Here is a 23,311-nt window from a genome sequence, read left to right as displayed (position 1 = left end):
TGCTGTGCAAGGGAAAGAACTGCTCATCTCCTTCCCTGAATGTGGCCCGGGCCACTGACCATGTATACGTGTGTAGCCATCGAAGAATTTTGCACCAGTCAAGGGCTGCACCTCCCTATCAGCTGCACTTACATTCTTAAACACTTGTCTTTTCCCCCGCTTGCCACTCGCTGTCCGTCAGGACTCCAGTCCACAGCAAACACCTGCAACACAAAGTCATTAAGGACAAGAACTGGAATTAAGGAAAAAAAAAAACCAAAACCTAGCAGGCATCATCACAGATGACCTGAAGGTAACCACTCCCTGGAACAAGTAACTGGGAAAGTTAATAATATGCTTAATTTCAGAAGTAGAGGTATTAGCAGCAAGAAACCTTAGCATGGGTCATTAACGAGACTCCACTTTTTTCCCCAGTTATGATGGCTGTACCTTTTCAAGGATGTTCAGAAAAAGATTACTAAATTGATAAAGGGCCTGCAACGCAAATTTCAGAAAGGAGACTTGTATACCGCCTTTTTGTGGCTTTGGCATTCAAAGCAGAGGGCACTGGCGGAATAAGTGACTTGCCCAGGGTCACAAGGAGCAGGACTGGGATTTGGCCTCACAACCTCTGGGTGCAGAAGCAGCAGTTCTACCAGTGAGCCACACCTTGAAGCACTCAAAATGCACTTACGGGAGGAACAAAGGAATGAGAAAGAGGGAAGATTTAAGTCTGTCTGTAAGATATCCATCAAGTATGGGAAGGTGAGACTTCAAGAACAGGGGGTCGCGATATGCAGACACAGGGTAAAGGTGCAACGGAAGAAAGATTTAATACGAAGGTCATTTCATAAATAATGCACACTATTTTTGAAAAAAATTTTCATGTTGGGTTTTTTCCCCCAAGTATTTCTTTACACAGTCCTTCAATATAGTCTCCATGCTTTGCAATGACTGAGTCCCAACGTCTGTGAAGCTTCATTATTCCATGCAAGACACTGTTTTAATTCAGTTGCTGAATGGCTCGGGTACCGGCGGAAGAAAGCTCTTTCAGAGATGCAAAACGATGCCACGCATAGGTTGTTTCAACTTTGGAAAAAGGTCGAAGTCTGGTGGACTCATGTCTGGACTGTAGGGAGCATGAGATAACACCTCCCAGCTGTATTTCTATAGTTTTTCAATGACAACATTCCCTATATGCGGGCGAGCGTTGTCGTGAAGAATGAGTCGCCCAGCCAAGAGCAACCGAGGTTGGGTTTTGTGCATTTTTTTCAAAAAATCACGATAATACACTGCTGTGACACTTCTTCCACATGGAACTTTGTTTTGTGATCATGATGCCTTCATGATCATAAGCAAAAATCATCATTTGTTTGATTTTTGATTGAGCTCGTCAAAATCTTTTTGATCGTGGGGAAGATGGAGCTCTCTACTCGTCATTGAAAAACTACGCGAATACGGCTGGGAGGTGTTATCTCATGCTCCCTACAGTCCAGACTTGAGACCGCCAGTCTTTGACCTTTTTCTAAATCCACCCAAACAAACTCACCTACATATAAAACATATTCACTTACACCTTAAAAAGTAGTATCTCTTCTCTTTCACAATATCTAAAGTTAGCTGATGTCTACAGGCTTCAAAAGCTTGTAATCTAACTCCCAGAACCGATAAATTACAAAGAAATGTATATTGATCCAAGATCCTCGGTAGGTGTCGCTTTAGGACAAAAACTTGTTTTGTAAAATCTTGTACTGTAAACTGAGTATTACAGATATTGGTATTAGATCCTTAGTATGTGTTGAGGTAGGATAAAAACTTGTACCAGAAAAACACCTCCCCAAAACTTGTACTGTAACTATGGCATATTGTATCCTGTTAACTGTATATTATGTACTTGAAAACAATTTTTATTGAACAGACTGACGAAAGAACAAGGCAAACAGCATGAGGTACAATATCTGTTCAAGAATGGTATATCAACATCCTCCAGAATCTCCCACTCCAATAACTATAACAAGAAAAGATCAACAAGTAATGTAGAATGCAAAGAAAGAGCAAGTAGCCCAAACCCAATGAACGAGAGAGGCCCCAATAGTACCCAATCAAAAACATAAGAACATAAGAACATAAGCAGTGCCTCCGCTGGGTCAGACCTCAGGTCCATCCTGCCCAGCAGTCCGCTCCCGCGGCGGCCCGAACAGGTCACGGCCTGTCTGAGACACCAGAAGGGGCCCCCTTGCCACCTTGGTTTCCCATTGAGTTTTATCTTCCCATCGAAGTCCTAACCCTCTGGTCTTGCACATGCACGACCTGGTCGGATTTCTATACTTATTACTTGGTTTGCTTTCTATACCTGTGTTACATCCCAGCACCTCTCTCAGTATCCCACGATCCCCCTATCCCTCAGGAATCCGTCCAATCCTTGTTTGAATCCCTGTACCGTACTCTGCCTGATCACTTCCTCCGGTAGCGCATTCCAAGTGTCCACGACCCTTTGGGTGAAGAAAAACTTCCTTGCATTTGTTCTGAACCTATCTCCCTTCAGTTTCTCCGAATGCCCCCTCGTGCCTGTTGACCCCTTCAGCCTGAAGAATCTGTCCCTATCCACCCTCTCTATGCCCCTCATGATCTTGAAGGTCTCTATCATATCTCCCCTGAGCCTCCTTTTTTCCAGAGAGAAGAGCCCCAGCCTATCCAACCTCTCGGCATATGGGCAGTGTTCCAGCCCTCTTACCAGTTTCGTTGCTCTCCTTTGGACTCTCTCAAGCACCGCCATGTCCTTCTTGAGGTACGGCGACCAATATTGAACGCAGTATTCCAGATGTGGACGCACCATAGCTCTATACAATGGCATGATGACTTCCCGCGTCCTGGTTGTTATGCCCCTCTTTATGATGCCCAGCATTCTGTTGGCTTTTTTCGAGGCTGCTGCGCACTGTGCAGATGGCTTCAGTGATGCATCTACCAGCACACCCAAGTCTCTCTCAAGACTGCTGTCTCCCAATAATGCCCCCCCCAATTTGTATTTGAACAGCGGGTTCTTTTTACCTATATGCATGACCTTGCATTTTTCCACGTTAAAGCGCATTTGCCATTTGTTTGCCCAGTCTTCCAGCTTGTCCAGGTCCCTTTGCAGGTCCTCACACTCCTCCCTAGACCTAACTCTGCCGCACAGTTTGGTATCGTCTGCAAATTTTATAACCTCGCACTTTGCCTCTTTTTCCAGGTCATTGATAAATATGTTGAAGAGTAACGGCCCCAGCACCGATCCCTGTGGCACACCGCTCGTGACTCCCCGCCAGTCAGAGTATTGTCCCTTTACTCCGACCCTCTGCAGTCTACCCGACAACCAGTGCTCGATCCATCTGTGCACATCCCCTCCCACCCCGTGGTTCCACAGTTTCCTGAGCAGCCTTTCATGTGGCACCTTGTCGAAAGCCTTTTGAAAATCAAGGTAAATGATGTCTATAGGTTCCCCATTGTCCACCCGACTGCTTATTCCCTCAAAGAAGTGCAGAAGGTTCGTTAAGCATGACCTTCCCTTACAGAATCCATGCTGGCTTGTTCTCAGTAGGCCATATCTCTCGATATGCTCGCAAATACCATCCTTGATCATAGCTTCCACCATCTTCCCTATAATTGAAGTCAGGCTCACCGGCCTGTAGTTTCCGGGGTCACCCCTCGATCCCTTCTTGAAGATAGGTGTGACATTCGCCAATTTCCAGTCCTCTGGTACCTCTCCAGTTTTCAAGGATAGGTTGCAAACATGCTGGATTGTGCCCGCTATTTCTTGTCTTAGTTCTTTCAGAACCCTTGGGTGGATCCCATCCGGGCCCGGCGATTTGCCGCATTTTAACCTGTCTATCTGCTTGAGGACATCCTCCTTACTTACCTCTATGTGTTCTAATTTTTCAGCCTGTTCCCCACTCATGAGCTCCTCTGAGTCCGGTATATTAGATGTGTCTTCTCTCGTGAAAACCGACGAGAAGAACGTGTTCAACCTCTCAGCTACCTCTTTATCCTCCTTGATCACTCCCTTCCTATCCCCATCGTCCAACGGCCCCACCTCCTCTCGCGCTGGTCGCTTCCCCTTTACGTAACTGAAGAATGCCTTGAAGTTTTTCGCCTCCCTGGCCAGCCCCTCTTCATATTTCCCTTTTGCTTTTCTAACCTCTCGGTGGCATTCCTTTTGGCATTTCCTGTGCTCCTGGTGATTTTCCTCCGTTGGGTCCTTTTTCCATCTCCGGAAGGACACTTTCTTGTCGTTTATTGCCCTCTTTACTTCTGTTGAGATCCAAACCGGGTCCTTTGACCGCTTGTTCTTTCCACCTTTCCTGAAACTTGGGATGTACATTCTTTGTGCTTCCTGCAGGGTGTCCCTGAATAGGGTCCAGGCGCTTCCTACAGTCTCCATCTTAAGGACGTTTTTGAGCTTCCTCCCCACCATTTCCCTCATAGCAACATAGTTCCCTTTCCTGAAGTTGAGCGCAGTTGTTGCGGTCCTCTTTACTGTGGGTGTCCCCCTTTCTAATGTGAATCGGATCGCGTTGTGGTCACTGTTGCCTATTGGTCCTCCCACTTCTACCCCTCTTGCAGGCCCCCCTAATCCGTTTAAGATGAGGTCAAGAGTAGCACTCTCTCGTGTTGGTTCCTTGACTAGTTGCTCCATGAAGCAGTCCCTCACAGCTTCTACAAATCCTGTTTCCTTAGTGCAGTTGGAGTGACCCGTACTCCAGTCAATCCCCGGGTAGTTGAAGTCCCCCATCACTGTTACACTTCCAGTCCTGCATTCTTGTCTCAGTTCAGCTTCCAAGTCGTGTCCGATTTCCTCCGGCGTACCAGGTGGGCGATAGTACAGCCCCAGTTTTATGTCTGTACCCTTGTTTCCCGGCAATTTGACCCATAGCGATTCCAGCCCCTCTGCCTTCTTTGCCATATCCATCCCGACCGAGTAGATAGAGTCCTTTATATATAGTGCTATGCCTCCCCCCTTCTTGTGGGTCCTGTCCCTCCTGTAGAGCTTGTACCCTGGCAGCGCCACATCCCATTGATTTTCCTCTGTCCACCATGTTTCTGTAATTCCAATTATATCCAGGTCCTCCCCCTTGGCTACGACCTCTAGTTCACCCATCTTGGCCATGAGGCTTCTTGCATTGGCGTATAAGCACCGCAGGTCCTGTCGTTTTTCCTCCACCTCCTTATTTACCTGGGCCGCCTCCCCTTGAATTTCGGGCAGTTCTCCTGTTCCCTGTGCTTCTGCTTTGCCCTTAGCCTTTACTCTCTCAGCTTTCGGTTTCCCCACATTTCCGCCACCCCTCTCCCCAGCTTCTCCTCTGGGTTTTCTAGCCCTACCGGTCTCCTCCTGGGCTATCATCCCTTGAGGCTCTGTTTGATCCCCCTCGCCTTGTGGCACCCCTATATTGCCCTCAGTTTTCGCCCTCGTGCCACCCAGTCCCCCTGTGTCTCTATTCCCCATAGTCTCTTCCCAGCAAGCTCCCTTTACCTGATGTTTCCCTCGCTGTCTGATCATAAGATCCACCGGTCTCTCTACTTCCTCCTTGCAGTCAGCCCGTTCAGCATCTGTTCTGGATGCTGTTGTCCGAAGCGTCAACATCAGATCAGCTGTCGGCTTTCCCCCTCTCCTCAGTTTAAAGCCCTCTCAATCTCCTTCCTCACATTGGCTGCCAGTAGTCTAGTTCCCGCTGTGCTCAGGTGCAGGCCGTCCCGCCGGAAGAGCTTGCTCTTTCCCCAGAAGGACGTCCAGTTCCTCACAAAGTGGAAGCCCTCCTCCTGGCACCATCTCCTCAACCATGCATTCACAGCCTGGAGGTCTGCCTGCCTCTTTGCATCTGCTCTCGGTACAGGCAGGATCTCCGAGAATGCTATCCTCCGGGTACTCCGCTTCAGCTTTCGTCCCAGGACCCTGAACTGGTCAGTCAGTGTAGCCATGCTGAAGTTCCTCCGGCTCACATCATTCGTTCCGATGTGGATTATCACCGCAGTCTCCTCTGTCTCTGCTCCGTCCAGGATCCTCTCGATCCTATCAGTGACATCTCGTGTCTTGGCCCCTGGGAGACAAGTCACCAGCCGGTCCTCCCTTCCTCCAGCTACGTGACTATCTACCTCTCTCAAGATCGAGTCTCCCACCACAATAGCAGACTTCCCTTTCCTCAGCAACCTCCTCTGTCTCAGGTCTGTGTCCTCAGTGTAATGTGGTGTCTCTCCCTCGGGGTCCCGGTGGGTCACGGTCTCCTCCTCTTGCGTGATTCCTCCGCTAGGTCCTTCCCCGGTGTCGCCTTGTGGATCCTGGGTCTCGTCTGCCAACATATGTCTGTGCAGCTGATGGTCCTGTTCCTCCACCTTCCTCCTATAGGCCTCCTCGATGAATCTCTCGAGGTCCCTCACCTGGTCCACCATGGGGTCTGCTCCGTCTGTGTCCTTGGTTGACCAGTTCGTCTCCTCTGTGTTTCTCAGTCCCTCCAGTCCCTCGAGTTCCTGGACCTTGACCCTCAATCTGCCGACCTCCATCCTCAGGCTTTCCAGTTCCTGACACCGACTGCATATGTACTCCCGCCTTCCCAAGGGGAGGTAGTCGTACATATTACACTCTGTGCAGTATACTGGAAAGTACCTCTGGGTTCCTGGGTCCTCCATTGCTCTCGTGAAGTGCTGGTGTGCTCCTGCTGTGGGTAAGAGAGAGAAAATAGAAAGGAGAAATGAGAAAAGAGAAAAGTGAATTACTTGGCGTTTCTGGTTCCCTCGCAAGGCTCCTTCGCAAAGGCGCTCTCGCTAAGGCGAGCGCCTTTGCCGCTCGCCTTCGCCGCGCGCCGAACGGCCGCGCGCCGTTGGCTCGCCCCCTTTTAAGGGGGAGTCTGGGCTTTCCGACGCTGCTGTGACGCTGGGGGGTGGGCGGAGCTTCCTCTCGCCGCTACCCCACGCTGTCCGCCTGCCTTCCGACCTGCCTGCCCTCGCCCACGCTGCTCCTCTCTCCTCTCCGCTCGCCTCCCGGTGCCTACAACCACCCGCACCAGCTAGCTACAGAAAGAAAAAAAGAAGAAACTAAGCTTCCCAGGCTCAGCCTTTTCCTCCCTTTTAAGGGGGAGTCTGGGCTTTCCGACGCTGCTGTGACGCTGGGGGGTGGGCGGAGCTTCCTCTCGCCGCTACCCCACGCTGTCCGCCTGCCTTCCGACCTGCCTGCCCTCGCCCACGCTGCTCCTCTCTCCTCTCCGCTCGCCTCCCGGTGCCTACAACCACCCGCACCAGCAAAGAAGTCAGGGCCCTGGACTCTGATGGGCCCCGAGAGACATGATGCAAGACCTCCCCCCCTAATCCCCCCAACCCACAAAGAGCATCAACACGTCAAACCAAAACTCAAACACAACCATAAACAACATAAAGAAAAGAAAAAACAGCAAGAGGAATAGCCAGGAGATCCAGATCAGTAGGCACGGCAATCCCGGTGTTGCTAACCCCCCACCGCTCAAGGCAGATCAGACTTTTAGAGTATTAAGATCAGACTACGGGCTCTAGGAGACAAGGAATATATATATATATAAGGACCCCAAACCTGCAAAAAGAACTTAGATTGATGGAAAGAGGCACGCACCTGACCCTTCTCAAGCAACATCAAAGCATGTAATCGATTACGCCAGACCCAATAAGAGGGAGAACGATCCAACACCCATTCACTCAAAATAATTTTCTTAGCCACCAGCCCTGCCTTCCGCAAAAATAGCTGCCCCACCCCAGGGGGGAGTCAAAAGGCTTCATATTTATCCAAAAGAAATTCCGTCAGAGTTAAAGGTATGGTACGGCTCAACAGAAGTTCCAAGTATTGGAACTGTACATTATGTATGTTAACCTGTAACCCGTCCTGAGCTCTCTGGGGAGGACTGGATAGAAAACAAATTAAATAAATAATATTTTCCTTGCTAAGTAGCTGGTTTTAAACCTTTTGTTTTTCTGTAGTTCTTAATTGTATATTTAAAAAGCAGTGCATTTCAATAAGGAGAAATCCTGTTTTTTTCTTTACGAGTGCTATTGTATCAACCTTCCCGAGAGAAAGTGATTCACTCAGAGGCAGGTAAAAACAGAAAATGGTAAGAAATAGTGGAGAGGTTACCTTATCTGCATGACCAGGAAGGTCAATTGCCAGCTTCCTGCTTTTCATATCCCACACTTTCAGCGTGCTGTCACTGCTCCCACTCACCAACAGGCGGCTGTCTGCAGACCAGGATATCTGATAGACAGCAGAGACATGACCTCGCAAGGATGCCAGGTATCTGAGGACAGAAGGAAGGACAAAGTCAAAGGCACCACCAAAACTAAATCCCAGCTAGGTTCTTTTTCTCCTGCACGATGGTGAGAAGGGAGGGGGAGGAGCGAGAGAGAGATTCCTGTACAGGTGACAGGTGAAGAGCCCCCACCTGAAATCCCCTAACATATTAGGCCAATAAACACAACTAAAGGCCTAAGATGGCTGAGAATGCTCTGACTAAAACTGTCAAGCCTTTGCACAATCTATGCTTGCTGAAATCAGCAAGCCAAGCGAAACTTATGCTAAAAATGAGCGAGTGAAACAAAACTTATTTTTTTACATGGCAACTAATGTCACATCTGCTGTAATGCCATACGAACAGGGAAGTGAACCTAAGAAGGATGAGGACATGTCTTGACCAAGAATACAAAAATACAAGAATACAGAAATATATCCTGAAATGGGCGGATTCTTACCAGACACTTTGCTTGAAATTGTTGAGTTGATATTAAAATTACATTTGATGGAAATAGATAGTTATTTTAGTAAACAGGACACGCGTATGGTATGACACAGATATTATGAACCAATTAATAAACTGATAAATGTAATGACATTTGTAAGTGACCAATAATAACTAACAATATGATATGTGCCAACGTGGCCTCAAGCTGTCAAGAATTGTATAAGAGATAGACTTTGTGATTATGAAAGGAGACAGACATCTAGGTATACTCAAGCGCTTGAGGCATACTATCTGTCAGCTCCATATGCTGTAAAGATTTGTTCTTGTAACCTGTTGATTATTAATAAAATATATATTAATTAAACCAGTATATTGGGCTTCCGTGAAGTCAGTCAGTTATTGAAAGCCGTAAACAGGCGGCTTTTCAATGGCTAACAGAAAACTCTGGGTGGACAGCAGAAGCCGTGCTATTAAAAAGACGATTTACTTCGAACGGTAAAGAGACATAAATATAGCTAGTAGGCCCCAGACATCCCTAGTCCTTTTCTTCACCCTGCTTCACAGGGGAAGGCGGTGGCAGATACACAGGATGAAGAGGGATATTGTTTAAAATTTACTACACTACCTTATTTGGAAGCAAGTCAAAATAGTTTACAATCAGATTAAAAAAGGAAGCAACAAAAAAAAAAAAAAAGGAACTCCATTAAAACAATAGTAAAGGATACAATTATTCAAAGAATTAATTAAATTCAGCATCATGTTAAGGAAGAAACTGGGAGTGAGATGGGGAAATAGTGTTTCACTTGACAGCATGCAAACCAATTTGCAGTCTGTGGATCCTGAAACAATTAAAAATCACTTGGGAGAACAACTGAGGGGGTTCTTCAATTCTATTTCAGATAAGGTGCTCATTTCAGGAATCCATAGAGCCTTAACCACACAAGAGGAAAGGAAAGACCTGATGAGAAGAAAAATGTGCTGGGAAATAGAATTTGGGAGATTGGGATTTATTGTCTACTATTAAGGGAATACCCCAATTAATCTATAGTGCTGATCTTTGAGAAAGCCAATTTCATATATTACATAGAGCATACTTCACATAATCTCAAATGTTTAAAGCAGGAAGATTTGTCATCCCCAATATGTATTAAATGTCAAAGGGAGAATTCTTTTCACCACTGCTTCTGGAGTTGTCCTATGGTGCAACAGTTATGGAAGGAACTATTCAATTATATGAGTTGGGTTATAGGTAAGGTGACCATACGTCCCATTTTAAACGGGACCATCCCGTTTTTAGATCCCCTGTCCCGTTGTCCCCCCCCCCCCACAGCTTTGGGATGCCAAAATGTCCTGTTTTCAGGGACAGTGTCCCGAAGCTGTGCGCGGGGACAAAGGAACAGGTGTTCGCTTCCTGTCCCTCCCTGCTGCGTGAAAAAAAGTCTCCCTTGGCCCGCCGGTATGCTGCTTTAGGCAGCAGCGTCGTGTTCATCATCGTGGCCCCCCCTCCCCCCCGGCACACTCGAACCCCTATTGACCCTCCCATCTGACCCTCCCACCGCAAGACGACCACAAACCTCCCGGCTCCAGCAGCGTCCGCAGCACTCTAAATACGCTGCTTCGCGGCCTACCGACCTGATTTCCTCTGCTGCGTCCCTGATGACATCATCAGTGACACGGCAGAGGGAATCACGGGCAGTAGAAGGCCCCGAAGCAGCATGTTTAGAGTGCTGCGGACGCTGCTGGAGTCGGGAGGTTTGTCGGTCGTCTCGCGGTGGGAGGGTCGGATGGGAGGGTCAGTGGGGTCGGCTGCACGGCGGCGGTAGTGGGGGGGATGGAAAGATGCTGCTCAAGGGTTCTACTGCACAGGGGGATGGGAGGGAGGGATAGAAAAATGCCAGGTTTTACTGTACGGAGGGAGGTAGGCAGGCAAGCAGGCTGGCTTCGGGGGTGGGGGTGGGACAAAGTCTGGAAGGCAGTGAGGGGGACATAGGAAGGGGGCACTAAGGACATAGGAAGAAGGTACTGGGGGCACTAAGGACATAGGAAGGGGCACCAAGGACATAGAAAGGAGGCCCTGAGGGCACTAAGGACATAGGAAGGGGCACCAAGGACATAGAAAGGAGGCACTGAGGGCACTAAGGAAATAGGTGGCACTGAGGGCACTAAGGATATAGGATGGGACACTAAGGATATAGGAAGGAGGCACTGGGGGGCACTAAGGACATAGGAAGGAGGCATTGAGGGCACTAAAGACATAGTAGGCACTGAGGGCACTAAGGATATAGGATGGGACACTAAGGACATAGGAAGGAGGCACTGGGGGCACTAAGGACATAGGAAGGAGGCACTGAGGGCACTAAGGACATAGGAAGGGGCACTAAGGACATAGGAAGGAGGCACTGAGGGCACTAAGGACATAGGAGGCACTGAGGGCATTAAGGACATAGGATGGGACACTAAGGACATAGGAAGGAGGCACTGGGGGCACTAAGGACATAGGAAGGAAGGAGGGAGGGAATAGAAAGGGACAACTGCTGGGCCTGAGTGCAGAAAGAAAGAAATGAAAGAAAGGATACACAGACAGAAGGAAACGCAACCAGAGACTCATGAAATCACCAGATAGCAAAGGTAGGAAAAATGATTTTATTTTCAATTTAGTGATCAAAATGTGTCAGTTTTGAGAATTTATATCTGCTGTCTATATTTTGCACTATATTTGTCTATTTTTCATAGTTACTGAGGTGACATTGCATATTTTAAAGTCATCTGCCTTGACATCTTTGAAACACCCTCAAATATAAATGATAATTAACATTTTCTCTGCGTATAGTGTGCTTTGTAGTTTTTTAAAATTTTATGGTTACCATTATGAATTAATAAGATATGTGTACATGAAAAATGAATGGAAGAAATTGGGGGTGGGATTAGGGGCGGGGCTAGGGTAGGATTGGGGGTGGGGCTAGGGCAGGATTGGGGGCGGGACTGACAATTAATAGATGTCCCCTTTTGATGAAAAAAATAAATGGTCATATTAGTTATAGGTCATAGAATTACTCCAGCCCAGGAGTGTCAAAGTCCCTCCTCGAGGGCCGCAATCCAGTCAAATTTCCAGGATTCCCCCAATGAATCTGCATGAGATCTATTTGCATGCACTGCTTTCATTGTATGCTAATAGATCTCATGCATATTCATTGGGGAAATCCTGAAAACCTGACTGGATTGCGGGCCTTGAGGAGGGACTTGACCCCTGTTCTAGCCCCAGAAGTGTTGATCTTAGATATTACAAGAGCCTTAGGGATAGGGGATAAGGGTAAGAACTTATTTATTCGCAGCAAGATGAGTCTTTGGGGTAGGAAATGCATCTTACAATCTTGGATGTCTCCAGAATCCCCTTCTTACAAAGAATGGAGAAATTGGTTGCAAACTTTGGTAACATGGGAGGTGATGGAGGCTCATTTGTCCCCAAGATATTGAAAATGTTTCCTGACCCCATAGGACTCATATCTTCAGACACTGCACCAGGGAATGAGAAGTCTCATTCTGAATAAGCCGAGCAACTAATTTCAGGGTGGGAGACATCTCCATCATCAAGGGAAGGAAAATGGAAGGGGGGATTATACTATGGGATTGGAGGGAAGGAATACTTTAGGTTAGGGATCAGGAGATTATAAAAAACCAAACCTCTTGTTTCCTTGATGTTTACACTTATAGACTTTGAAATTTCAAAATGATGGCTATGCGACATGTAATATTTTGGTGGTAAAAAAAATAATAAAATTGTATTAAAAATAAATAATTTCACATTATGGCTTCCCTGCTCCTAGCCTTCCCCCATCAATATGAAGGTAGTAAACTGAATGTCTTAGGTGCAACTTGAAAAAAAGTGAGTTTTCAAAGCCAAATGGAATTTGACATAAGATTTTTCTGATTGAAATGAGCAGGGTAGGAAATTCCAAAGAAATGGAAATAGGCATTATTCTTAGTGGACTCCCATTTTACCTGAGAGGGGCCAGGAAGAGTCAGCTTGTGATCATTTAGTGAGTGAAGACAGTGAGTGAGGATGTGGGGAATAGTGAGAAAAGTTAAGTAATCAGGTGTACCTTCATATAGGGCTTTATGGGTTAACATTAATATCGTAAATTTGATTCTGTATTAGACTAGGAGCCAGTATAGTTGTATCAATAATGGGGTCACAGGGTCTCTATGTTTCTCCTGGCAAAGGTTCCTAACCGCAGTGTTTTACAGGGTTTGGAGCCATTTCATGAAATATGGAGAACCACAGACCAAAGAACTGTGGAGAACGATGTGCCCGATGGAGACTTTTATTCAAATTGAGACGTCAATAAAATATCTACAACTTGGAATAAGGAACCCAACACGGTCCATGTTTCCACCTAAGTGTCTTCCTCAGGAGGCCAAGTGTGGTCTCAGCAAAGCAAATGTAGATAAAAACTATATCCAAGTGTCAGCGATAGTATCCTCTGGTGTTGCCACTGAGAAATAGAACCACAGACATGGAAATGGGGGATAACCATTAAGCACAGTTACTTACCGTAACAGGTGTTATCCAGGGACAGCAGGCAGATATTCTCACATGTGGGTGACATCATCTACGGAGCCCCAGCGCGGACAGCTTTTCAAGCAAACTTGATTGAAGTTTCAAGTTTGCTACACTGCACCACGCATGTGCATGCCTTCTTGCCCACTAGAGGGCGCATCCCACCTCGTGGTCCTCAGTTCCATAACAAGCAAAGAAGCCATCCTCGGGGAGGCGGGCGGGTTGTGAGAATATCTGCCTGCTGTCCCTGGATAACACCTGTTACGGTAAGTAACTGTGCTTTATCCCAGGACAAGCAGGCAGCATATTCTCACATGTGGGTGACCTCCAAGCCAATCAAAAAAGGGCAGGTGGGAGGATGGCAATTTAGGAAAACAGATTACGTAACACCGACTGGCCAAACCGGCCGTCGTTTCTGGACAAAGTGTCCAGACAATAGTGGGAGGTGAACGTATGAACCGAAGACCAAGTGGCAGCTTTACATATGTCCTCCATAGGAGTAGATCGGAGGAAAGCAACCGAAGCTGCCATCGCCCGGACCTTATGCCCCGTGACTCGACCCGGGAGCGTAAGACCAGCCTGAGTGTAGCAAAAAGAAATACAAGCAGCCAACCAGTTACAAGGTGCGCTTGGAAACAGGGTGTCCTAAACGATTAGGATCAAAGGACAAAAACAATTGAGGAACCTTCCGATGAGACCTGGTACGTTGGAGATAAAATGCCAACGCCCTCTTACAGTCAAGCGTGTGAAGCGCCGTCTCGCCAGAATGGGAGTGGGGCTTAGGAAAGAACACAGGAAGGACAATGGACTGATTGAGGTGGAAATCAGACACAACTTTAGGTAAAAATTTAGGATGGGTGCGGAGAACCACCTTGTCATGGTGGAACACAGTGAAAGGCGGGTCCGCAACCAAAGCTTGCAACTCACTAATCCGTCGAGCAGATGTGAGGGCAATCAGAAATACCACCTTCCAAGTAAGGAATTTCAGGAGAGACTTGTCGATAGACTCAAAGGGAGGTTTCATCAGTTGAGCTAAGATAACATTCAAATCCCAAACGACAGGAGGGGGCTTCAGAGGGGGACAAACATTGATTAGACCCTTCATGAAACGCGTCACCAGAGGATGAAGCGAAAGAGAACGTCCATCCAAGTGCCGATGGAAAGCCGAAATGGCACTGAGATGTACCCGGACAGATGTCGTCTTCAAGCCGGAATTAGACAAATGTAACAAATAGTCCAGAACCGAAGACACCGGGACCGAATCCGGATCCAGATGACGCGAGGAACACCAGGAGGAAAACCTGGTCCACTTCTGGGAATAACAAAGCCTGGTCGAGACCTTGTGCGAGGCTTCCAAAACTTCCCGCACCGACTGAGAAACCGGAACCGAAGTCAAGGGGAAAGGAACCAAGCGGTCAGGTGTAACGACTGAAGATTGGGATGCAACAGCGAACCCCGACTCTGAGATAGCAGAGAGGGAAACACAGGCAGAAGCAGAGGCTCCCTGACACTGAGTTGAAGAAGCAGGGAGAACCAGTGTTGACGAGGCCACCGAGGCGCAATGAGAATCATAGTGGCTCTGGATGATTTGAGACGAACCAACGTCCTCAAGATCAGTGGAAAAGGAGGAAACGCATAAAGGAACCTCCCTCCCCAGTCGAGAAGAAAGGCGTCCGCTTCCAGACGGTCCGGGGAGTACATCCGAGAACAATACAGGGGTAGTTTGCGAGTCTCCGGGGAGGCAAACAAATCCACTTGTGGAGTCCCCCAGCGGTCGAAGACCTCGCGCAGGACTCTGGAGTTGAGGGACCACTCGTGCGGCTGGAGAAGCCGACTGAGTTTGTCTGCCAAGCAGTTCTGTTCCCCCTGGATATAGACCGCCTGTAGGAAGATGTTCTGGGAGATCGCCCATTCCCAAAGGCGCAGAGCTTCCCGGCAAAGGGACCAAGAGCCTGTCCCACCCTGCTTGTTCACATAATACATGGCCACCTGGTTGTCCGTTCGAACGAGGACTACCTGATCGCGGAGCAGGTGGCAGAAAGCTCGAGCCGCCAGAAAGATGGCGCGAAGCTCCAACACATTGATGTGACAGCGTCGGTCCTCCACCGACCACAGACCCTGGGTCCGCAGACCGTCGAGATGGGCCCCCCACGCGTACTCCGAGGAGTCCGTGGTCAGAACCTTGCGATGTGGAGGGACGAGAAAGAGCAAACCCCCGGAAAGATTCGAAGAGACGGTCCACCAACGGAGCGAGCGTCTCAAAGAAGGAGTCACCGTTATGCGAGAAGAGACAGGATCGCACTCCTGGCGCCACTGAGAGGCCAGAGTCCACTGAGGAATTCTCATGTGCAGTCTGGCGAACGGCGTGACGTGGACCATAGAAGCCATGTGGCCCAGAAGCATCATCATGCGCTTAGCCGACACCATCGGCAGCTGAAGGATCAGACGACCCAACCGAACCAAAGCCTCCAACCGCGGAGGAGGGAGGAATGAACGGAGGCGAACAGTGTCCAGCACTGCGCCTATAAACTGAAGCGATTGGGTCGGACATAATTGGGACTTGGGAAAGTTCACTTCGAACCCTAGTCATTGAAGGAAGGCGATAGACTGTAGGGTCGCTGAGATAACCCCTTCCCTGGTCGGGGCCTTGATCAGCCAATCGTCCAGGTAAGGGAAGACCTGAAACCCCCGAGACCTTAGTGCTGCAGCAACTACCACCATACACTTCGTGAAGACTCGAGGGGACGAGGCCAGGCCGAAGGGGAGGACTCTGTACTGCAGGTGCAGCTCGCCCACCTGGAACCGTAAGAATTTGCGGAAAGCGGGATGCACCGGAACATGGGTGTACGCTTCCTTCAGGTCCAGGGAGCACATCCAGTCCCCTTCCTCCAAGAGAGGATATAATACCGGAAGTGACAACATCCGGAACTTCTCCTGAGCTTCCTGAGGTCTAGAATGGGGCGCAAGTCCCCGGTCTTCTTTGGGACCAAAAAGTAACGGGAGTAAAACCCCCGCTGGTCGGAGGGTACAGGTTCCACTGCCCGAAGCCTCAACAAGGCCCTGGCCTCGGCCATGAGGACGGGGAGCTGGGTGCGGTTGTATGGGCAAGCCCCCGGTGAATGTTCCGGCGGCGCAGAGCAAAAGTTGAGAGAGTAGCCCTCGGAGACGGTCCGGAGCACCCAAGCGTCGGATGTTATCTCGGTCCAGGCCGCGTAAAAGGACCGGAGTCGACCCCCTATGGGAAGGGGGTCCGGCGCGATGGCGGAGGGGGCCGGCCCCATCCGCCTATCCCGTCAAAAGGACGGCGCCGGCTTGGCAGGACCCTGCGCTGGAGTTTTGGTTTGTCCCCCTCTGCCCTGTCGAGGGCGGCGCCGAGGCGGTGGCCTTGAAAAAGCCGGGGTCGACTTTTGAGGGTACCTCCTCGGGGGAGGCCGGAAGGGTTTCTGCGGCGTGGCTCGAGGTTTCGGACGGACCAAGGAGGCTAACGAGCGCTCCTGTTCCGAGAGCCATTTGGTCGCCGCCTCCAGGGATTCATCGAATAATTCGGACCCCACGCAAGGCAAGTCCGCAAGGCGTTCCTGCAGGTTTGGGTCCATATCGAGGGTGCGTAGCCACATCAACCTGCGCATAGCTACCGCAAAGGCCGACACCCTCGATACCAGCTCAAACGTATCATACACCGCATGGAAAAGGTACAACCGCAATTGAGACAGGTTGGACACAAACCTGTCGAACCCTTCCTTGCGGGAGTCCGGCAAGGCCTCACGATATTGGGGCAGATCCTTTACCATGCCACGTAGATAGGAGGAAAAGGTAAAGGCATAATTTAACGCCCTGGTTGCCATGAAGGAATTGGCATAGAGGCGACGACCAAACTTGTCAAGGGTCCGACCCTCCCTGCCGGGCGGAACCGCCGCAGAAACCCGGGAGGGTTGCGTCTTTTTGAGCGCAGACTCGACCAGTAGAGACTGGTGGGAGAGTTGAGTCTTCTCAAACCCCTTGGGTGGTATCGTCCTGTACTTGGACTCCATCTTAGATGGCACCGCTGCGACTGTAAGAGGTGAAGTCAGGTTCTTAAGCAAGGTCTGATGAAGGACCTTGTTCAGGGGTAGCCGAGGGGATTCCCTTGGGGGAGCAGGAAGGTCCTGCTCCTCGAGGAACTCCTTAGTATATTGCGACCCAGCCATGAGGTCCAGGCCCAAGGCACGCGCCATGTCCTGCACAAAGCTAGAGAAGGAGGACTGCCTGGCCGGCGGGAAGGGAGTTCTCGACCTCTCCGCCGAACAAAAGGGGGAGGGCTCGTGAGAATAACGGGGCTCCCTACCGGACCCCGAGCCCCATGAGGCCAGATCTAATGGTCTCGAGGGGGTCGGGGAACGTCTCCGCCTCGAAGAACCCCTGGGAGACGTCCCAGGCGTCCGAGGAACCGAGGTACGCCCCCTTTTCCTCGGCGAGGAGTCACGAGAACCCCCTCTCGTAGGGGAACAGAGAAGCCTCGGGTTGTCGAGACGAAGCTCGGAAACACGCAAGGCCTCGCCCCCGAGCGGCGAGGAGCGACCACGTCGCCGAGGAGAGCCTCGCGAACGCTTCGGCTTCCTCGGGCGACGCCTTGCCCGAGGCCGGCCCGAGGGCGAGGAACCCCGGGAGGACCTCGAGGAGGAGGAGGAAATCCGTCTCACTCTGCGCACCTTGTCCCGGGGCCGAACGCTGCTCTCAGGCGGGGCCCCCGAGGTCGAGGGCAAGGTCGAGGCCGAGGTCGGTGGTGCCCTGGTAGCCAAGACCGAGGGAGTCGAGACCGAGGTCGCCGAGGTCGGTGCCCCCGAGGCCAAAGCAGTCGAGGTCGCAGCCCGCTGCAGTTGTTCGAGGGCGCCAGACAGCTCCGAGGAAATCAATGCTCGGAGCAGGTCCTGAAACGCCGGGATCCCAACCATGGTAGGCAGGACCGAGGCCGGGGGATGCTCCCTGGAGAGCGACCTCGGTCTCGAGTATTCCCTCGGGGCATTAGTGGCCGGAGTCCTGGGCGGGGCCGAGGACGACCCACCCGCCGCAGAGGAACTCGAGGATGGCTTCTTCGACGACCCTGGAGTTGGGGATGGAAAAGAGGACTTACCCGAGGCAGGTTTGGTCGTAGGCGTCGGCTTCGAGGTCGAGGCACGCAGCGACGCCGAAGGCGCCGAGGTCAAGGCCGGGGTCGAAGCCGAGGCCAACGTCGAGGCCTTCCCGGGCGCGGAGTCAACTGTAAAAAGCTCCGCCATCCTGGCGTGGCGTCGACGGAGCGCTCTAGCCTGAAGAGTGGAACACCAATCGCAGGAATCAGTCGGATGCTCGGGTCCAAGGCAGAGGAAGCACCACCGGTGGGGGTCAGTGATGGATAGTAACCGCTCACACCGGGTGCATTTCTTAAAGCCCGTCGAGGGACGGGACATGAAAAAGAAAGAGGCCGGGAACGAACGAAGTCCCGCGGCCGCGGCTCCCGGGAGCCCCCGGAGCCGAACAGAAGAAACAAACCTTGTTTTTTTTTCGACGAAAAACGACGGACTATGAAGGAAAAACAATAAATAAAGCACAGCGACCGAGCTAAACAACCCAGACGCGGTGTCAGAAGGCAGAAAAATAGGAGCTCAATTTCCACAGGGCTTCTGGCTCCGCGGAAAAAACTGAACTGAGGACCACGAGGTGGGATGCGCCCTCTAGTGGGCAAGAAGGCATGCACATGCGTGGTGCAGTGTAGCAAACATGAAACTTCAATCAAGTTTGCTTGAAAAGCTGTCCGCGCTGGGGCTCCGTAGATGACGTCACCCACATGTGAAAATATGCTGCCTGCTTGTCCTGGGATAAATTCTGTATACCAAGAAAATTCTTTGTACTCAAGAGGAAGTGTAATACTGTCTGAAGAAGGAGGCAGTATTGCAGTAACATTTAACAGGCTCATTTATCTGTTGAAAAGAATGCAATTGTTTTATTAAGCAAAAAAAAAAAAAAAAAAAGCAAAGTGAAAATAATGATAAGCGGATATAGCACAAAAAATAGAAAAGAAAGCACAAATTGGGACAAAAATATGCCAAATTATGTAATAAAATCCCCTAGGGAATAAAACCAGCTTAGAGAAGGAGTAGACTTGTGAATGGCAGGGTGTAAAAGAGCAAGGCACTACAGAAAGAAAGGCTACCACCTACTTTCCAGTTTTGCCATCCCACAGTTTGATGGATTTGTCAAATGAAGCGCTGGCTATTGTTCGTGCGTCAGGTGAGAAGAGGACTTCATTAATCAGTGCCTGATGGCCTGTCATTCTCTCCAGTGGCTTCTTATCCTCTGCTGGGACCCACAGAAACAAGGTGAAGTCATCAGACCCCGAAACCAGCCTTTCTGGCCTTTGGTCCTAAGAGAACAAAGTATCCAATAAGCTCCATGCAACCTGCCCTGCATTTTGAAGTTAGACTGCTCAGGCTGAGAGCACAGATGGTCTCATCACCTACCCGCACATGGTTGTACCGTTGTAAGGCCTTCTCCTTCAGGTCTTCCACTGTAAAAAGAGGAGGAGCTAAGTAGCTCTAAATACAAAACTCTTCCTAAGATGGCAGGAGAATTTAAGCTTACAAAGTAACTTAATAAATGACAGCAGATAAACATAGAAACATAGAATATGACAGCAGAAAAGGGCCATAGCCCATCAAGTCTGCCCACTCCAATGACCCACCCCCCTGACTTTACTCCCCTAGAGATCCCACGTGAATATCTCATTTTCTCTTAAAATCTGACACGCTATTGGCCTCAATCACCTGCAGAGGTAGACTGTTCCAATGATCGACCCCCTTTCTGTGAAGAAGTACTTCCTGGAATCACCATGAAACTTCCCTCCCCTGATTTTCAGCGGATGCCCTTTGGTGGTCGAAGGTCCTATAAGACAGAAGATATCATCTTCCACCTCGATACGGTCCGTAACATACTTAAATGTCTCAATCATGTCTCCCCTCTCTCTTCGTTCCTCAAGTGAGTACAGCTGCAATTTATTTAGCCTTTCTTCATATGTGAGATCCCTGAGCTCCTAGACCATCTTGGTGACCATTCGCTGAACCGACTCAATTCACAGCACATCTTTCCGGTAGTGTGGTCTCACCATGGATCTGTACAGCAGCATTAGCACTTCAGGTCTCCTGCTGACAAAACCCCTGCGGATACAACCCATCATTTGCCTTGCCTTGGAGGAAGCCTTCTCCACTTGATTGGCAGCCTTCATGTCATCGCTAATGATCACCCCTAAATCACGTTCCGCCGTGGTCCTAGCCAAGGTCTCACCATTTAGTGTGTAAGTTCTGCATGGATTTCTCTTACCCAGGTGCATTACTTTACACTTTTTAGCATTGAAGCTGAGCTGCCAAGTCGATGACCACTGTTCCAGTTGTAGTAGGTCCTACCCAAATGATCCATCCAGTCTGCCCAAACATACACTCTTTATAATTTAATGATTTAAATTAAATTGTTCTTTTTCTTAGATATTACTGGGTCAGAATTGCTCTGCCTAGTACTGTGCTTAGGTTCCATCTACTGGAGTCTCCATCAAAGCTCACTCCAGCCCATCTAAACCATCCCAGCCCATCCTCAACTGAATGGCCATATACGGAACGCAGACTGTGCAAGCCTGCCCAGGACTGGCCTTAGTTCTTCAATATATACCATTATTTTCTGATTAGAGATCCTTTGTGTTCATCCCATGCTTTTTTGAACTCTGTCACTGTTTTCCACTCCACAACCTTCCTTGGCATCAACCACCCTCCAGGCATCAACCACCCTCTCCGTAAAGAAGAATTTCCTAACATAACTATTGAGTCTACCACCCCTCAATCTCAGATTATGCCCTCTGGTTTTACCATTTTCCTTTCTCTGGAAAAGATTAATACCTTTTAAGTATTTGAATGTCTGAATCATATCTCCCCTGTCCCTCCTTTCCTCTAGGGCAGGAGTGTCAAAGTCCCTCCTCGAGGGCCGCAATCCAGTTGGGTTTTCAGGATTTCCCCAAAGAATATGCATGAGATCCATTTGCATGCACTGCTTTCAATGTATTCTAATAGATCTCATGCATATTCATTGGGGAAATCCTGAAAACCCGACTGGAATGCGGCTCTTGAATGTGGACTTTGACACTCCTGCTCTAGGGTATACATATTCAGTAGAGTCCTTTATTCTGCGTGTCTCTGCACAAAGCAGTATTGACATGCCAGAGAAAAATGTTATCTTTTAAAATATTCATGTCTTTAAGAATTAGATTTTAAGGGACATTCTGCTGTCCAAAGAAGACGCTACCCTGCTTCCAATGACAGGACTGCTAATGTTATGAAGGGTACCCTGCAAGTTTAGGAATTCCCTTGAACACCATTCACCTGATGACCTCATAAAAGCCATTTAACCTCTCTGAGTTCACAGAGACTAGAAGGTCCTTTGGGCTTAACCATCTGAATTATTTCATACACTGCCGGAACAGTATAAATAATGCATAGCAACAAACTACATTGTATACAGCATCTACAGACTCCTGGTTTGCATTACAGTAAAAGCATTGTATCCCCAAAACCTGAAGTTTAGAATCACTGCAGACTGCTATTGTTCTATTGATTGGCAAGTGACCAGAGGTCACCTATTTCCTTCACTTACGGGAGCCACACATGTCTTGTGCGTTGACAGAAGCTTCAGCTGGTTCAAAGGCTCCGGTCCGAAGCACATAGTCTGTACTGAGAGCCATAGTGTTAACCCAGTGCGCATGTCCGTGCAATGTGCGACAAAGAACTCCCTGAAACACAGTGACAAGAGAAAACTCTGAGCGGAGAAAGGGGCTGCTGGCACTGCAAGAATGGCCAGGCTTGAACACTTACGTCTTGGGCTCGCCATACTTTGATGGTCCTATCCTGGGATGAAGAGAAGATCAGTCCATCGCCACCCCATTTCACTCCAGTCACTGACTGTGTGTGGCCTGTCAGGATCTTCTGGCACTGCCCCAGCACAGTGTCCCAGATCCGGATGCTGCCATCCTTGGAAGCGCTGGCAAGGTGACGGCACTCAGGGTTCCTGTGTGAGAAAAGACAGTGGATACCAGATTCCCTGCACTCACAGCTTTCAATTTCCATAAGCCTGCTAATATCCCTGGCTCTTGTGCCATAGAATGTATTACTGCATCCACTAGAGGATGAAGCAAGGTGGCAAGGAAGGCCTCCATGTTGAAAACCAAAGGGAGGGGGAACAGAGAACCAGAAAAACCAGGTTTCAAATCTGCTTTGCCCACTGATGGTCCTTGAAACTTTGGGCAAGTCATTTCACCTTCCATTGCCTCAAGAATAAACAGATTATAGGCTCTCTGGGGAAGGGACTGACCAACTGTACCTGAAGTTGAATGTGCCTTGAACATAGCTTTGAAAATGTGAGCAATAAAATAAAAGAAATTACAACACATTCTGGTGGCTGTTCATAGTCATTGTTCGCAATATTGCTATATTGCAAACTACCCCTTGACCCCCTTATATTCCCCCTCCTTTCTGCACTCTCCTGTACTTAAGTTGCTGTATAGTCTTTGAACTGTCCAAAATGTACTTAAGTTGCTGTATAGTCTTGTACTGTCCAAAATGTACTTAAGTTGCTGTATAGTCTTGTACTGTCCAAAATGGTTTTCATTGTGAATGTTGGCTTGTAACCCATTCTGAGCTACTGGGAGGATGGGATACAAATATAAATAAATAAATATATTCACTTAAAATTAAAGATTTTTTTTTTTTAAATAAGAAATTAAAAGACTAGTTCTCACTATCCCCACACAGATGCATCAAGGGGTCAACAGGGAATACAAAAAGCACAGTTACTTACCGTAACAGGTGTTATCCAGGGACAGCAGGCAGATATTCTCACATGTGGGTGACGTCATCTACGGAGCCCCAGCGCGGAAAGCTTTTCAAGCAAACTTGATTGAAGTTTCAAGTTTGCTACACTGCACCACGCATGTGCATGCCTTCTTGCCCACTAGAGGGCGCATCCCACCTCGTGGTCCTCAGTTCCATAACTAACAAAG

General features: G+C 49.0%; 1 protein-coding gene across 3 annotated transcripts in view; it reads right to left on the bottom strand.

Moving 5' to 3' along the window:
- NLE1 (notchless homolog 1) overlaps nt 1-23,311 on the bottom strand; it is a 42,105-nt gene that overhangs the window by 1,852 nt on the left and 16,942 nt on the right. For all 3 annotated transcript variants that reach the window (XM_033922892.1, XM_033922893.1, XM_033922894.1), the window contains exons 7-12: nt 22,128-22,320; nt 21,910-22,045; nt 19,737-19,783; nt 19,437-19,639; nt 8,102-8,261; nt 133-203 (exon numbers count right to left, since the gene is read on the bottom strand). In XM_033922892.1, the coding sequence (XP_033778783.1) occupies nt 133-203; nt 8,102-8,261; nt 19,437-19,639; nt 19,737-19,783; nt 21,910-22,045; nt 22,128-22,320 (810 nt within the window). The remainder of the gene's footprint in view (nt 1-132; nt 204-8,101; nt 8,262-19,436; nt 19,640-19,736; nt 19,784-21,909; nt 22,046-22,127; nt 22,321-23,311) is intronic.

The sequence above is a fragment of the Geotrypetes seraphini genome, chromosome 15, assembly GCF_902459505.1.
Source record: "Geotrypetes seraphini chromosome 15, aGeoSer1.1, whole genome shotgun sequence".
Taxonomy (NCBI): domain Eukaryota; kingdom Metazoa; phylum Chordata; class Amphibia; order Gymnophiona; family Dermophiidae; genus Geotrypetes; species Geotrypetes seraphini.
Note: the sequence above shows the minus strand (reverse complement) of the source record. Positions and strands in the feature narration are given on the sequence as shown.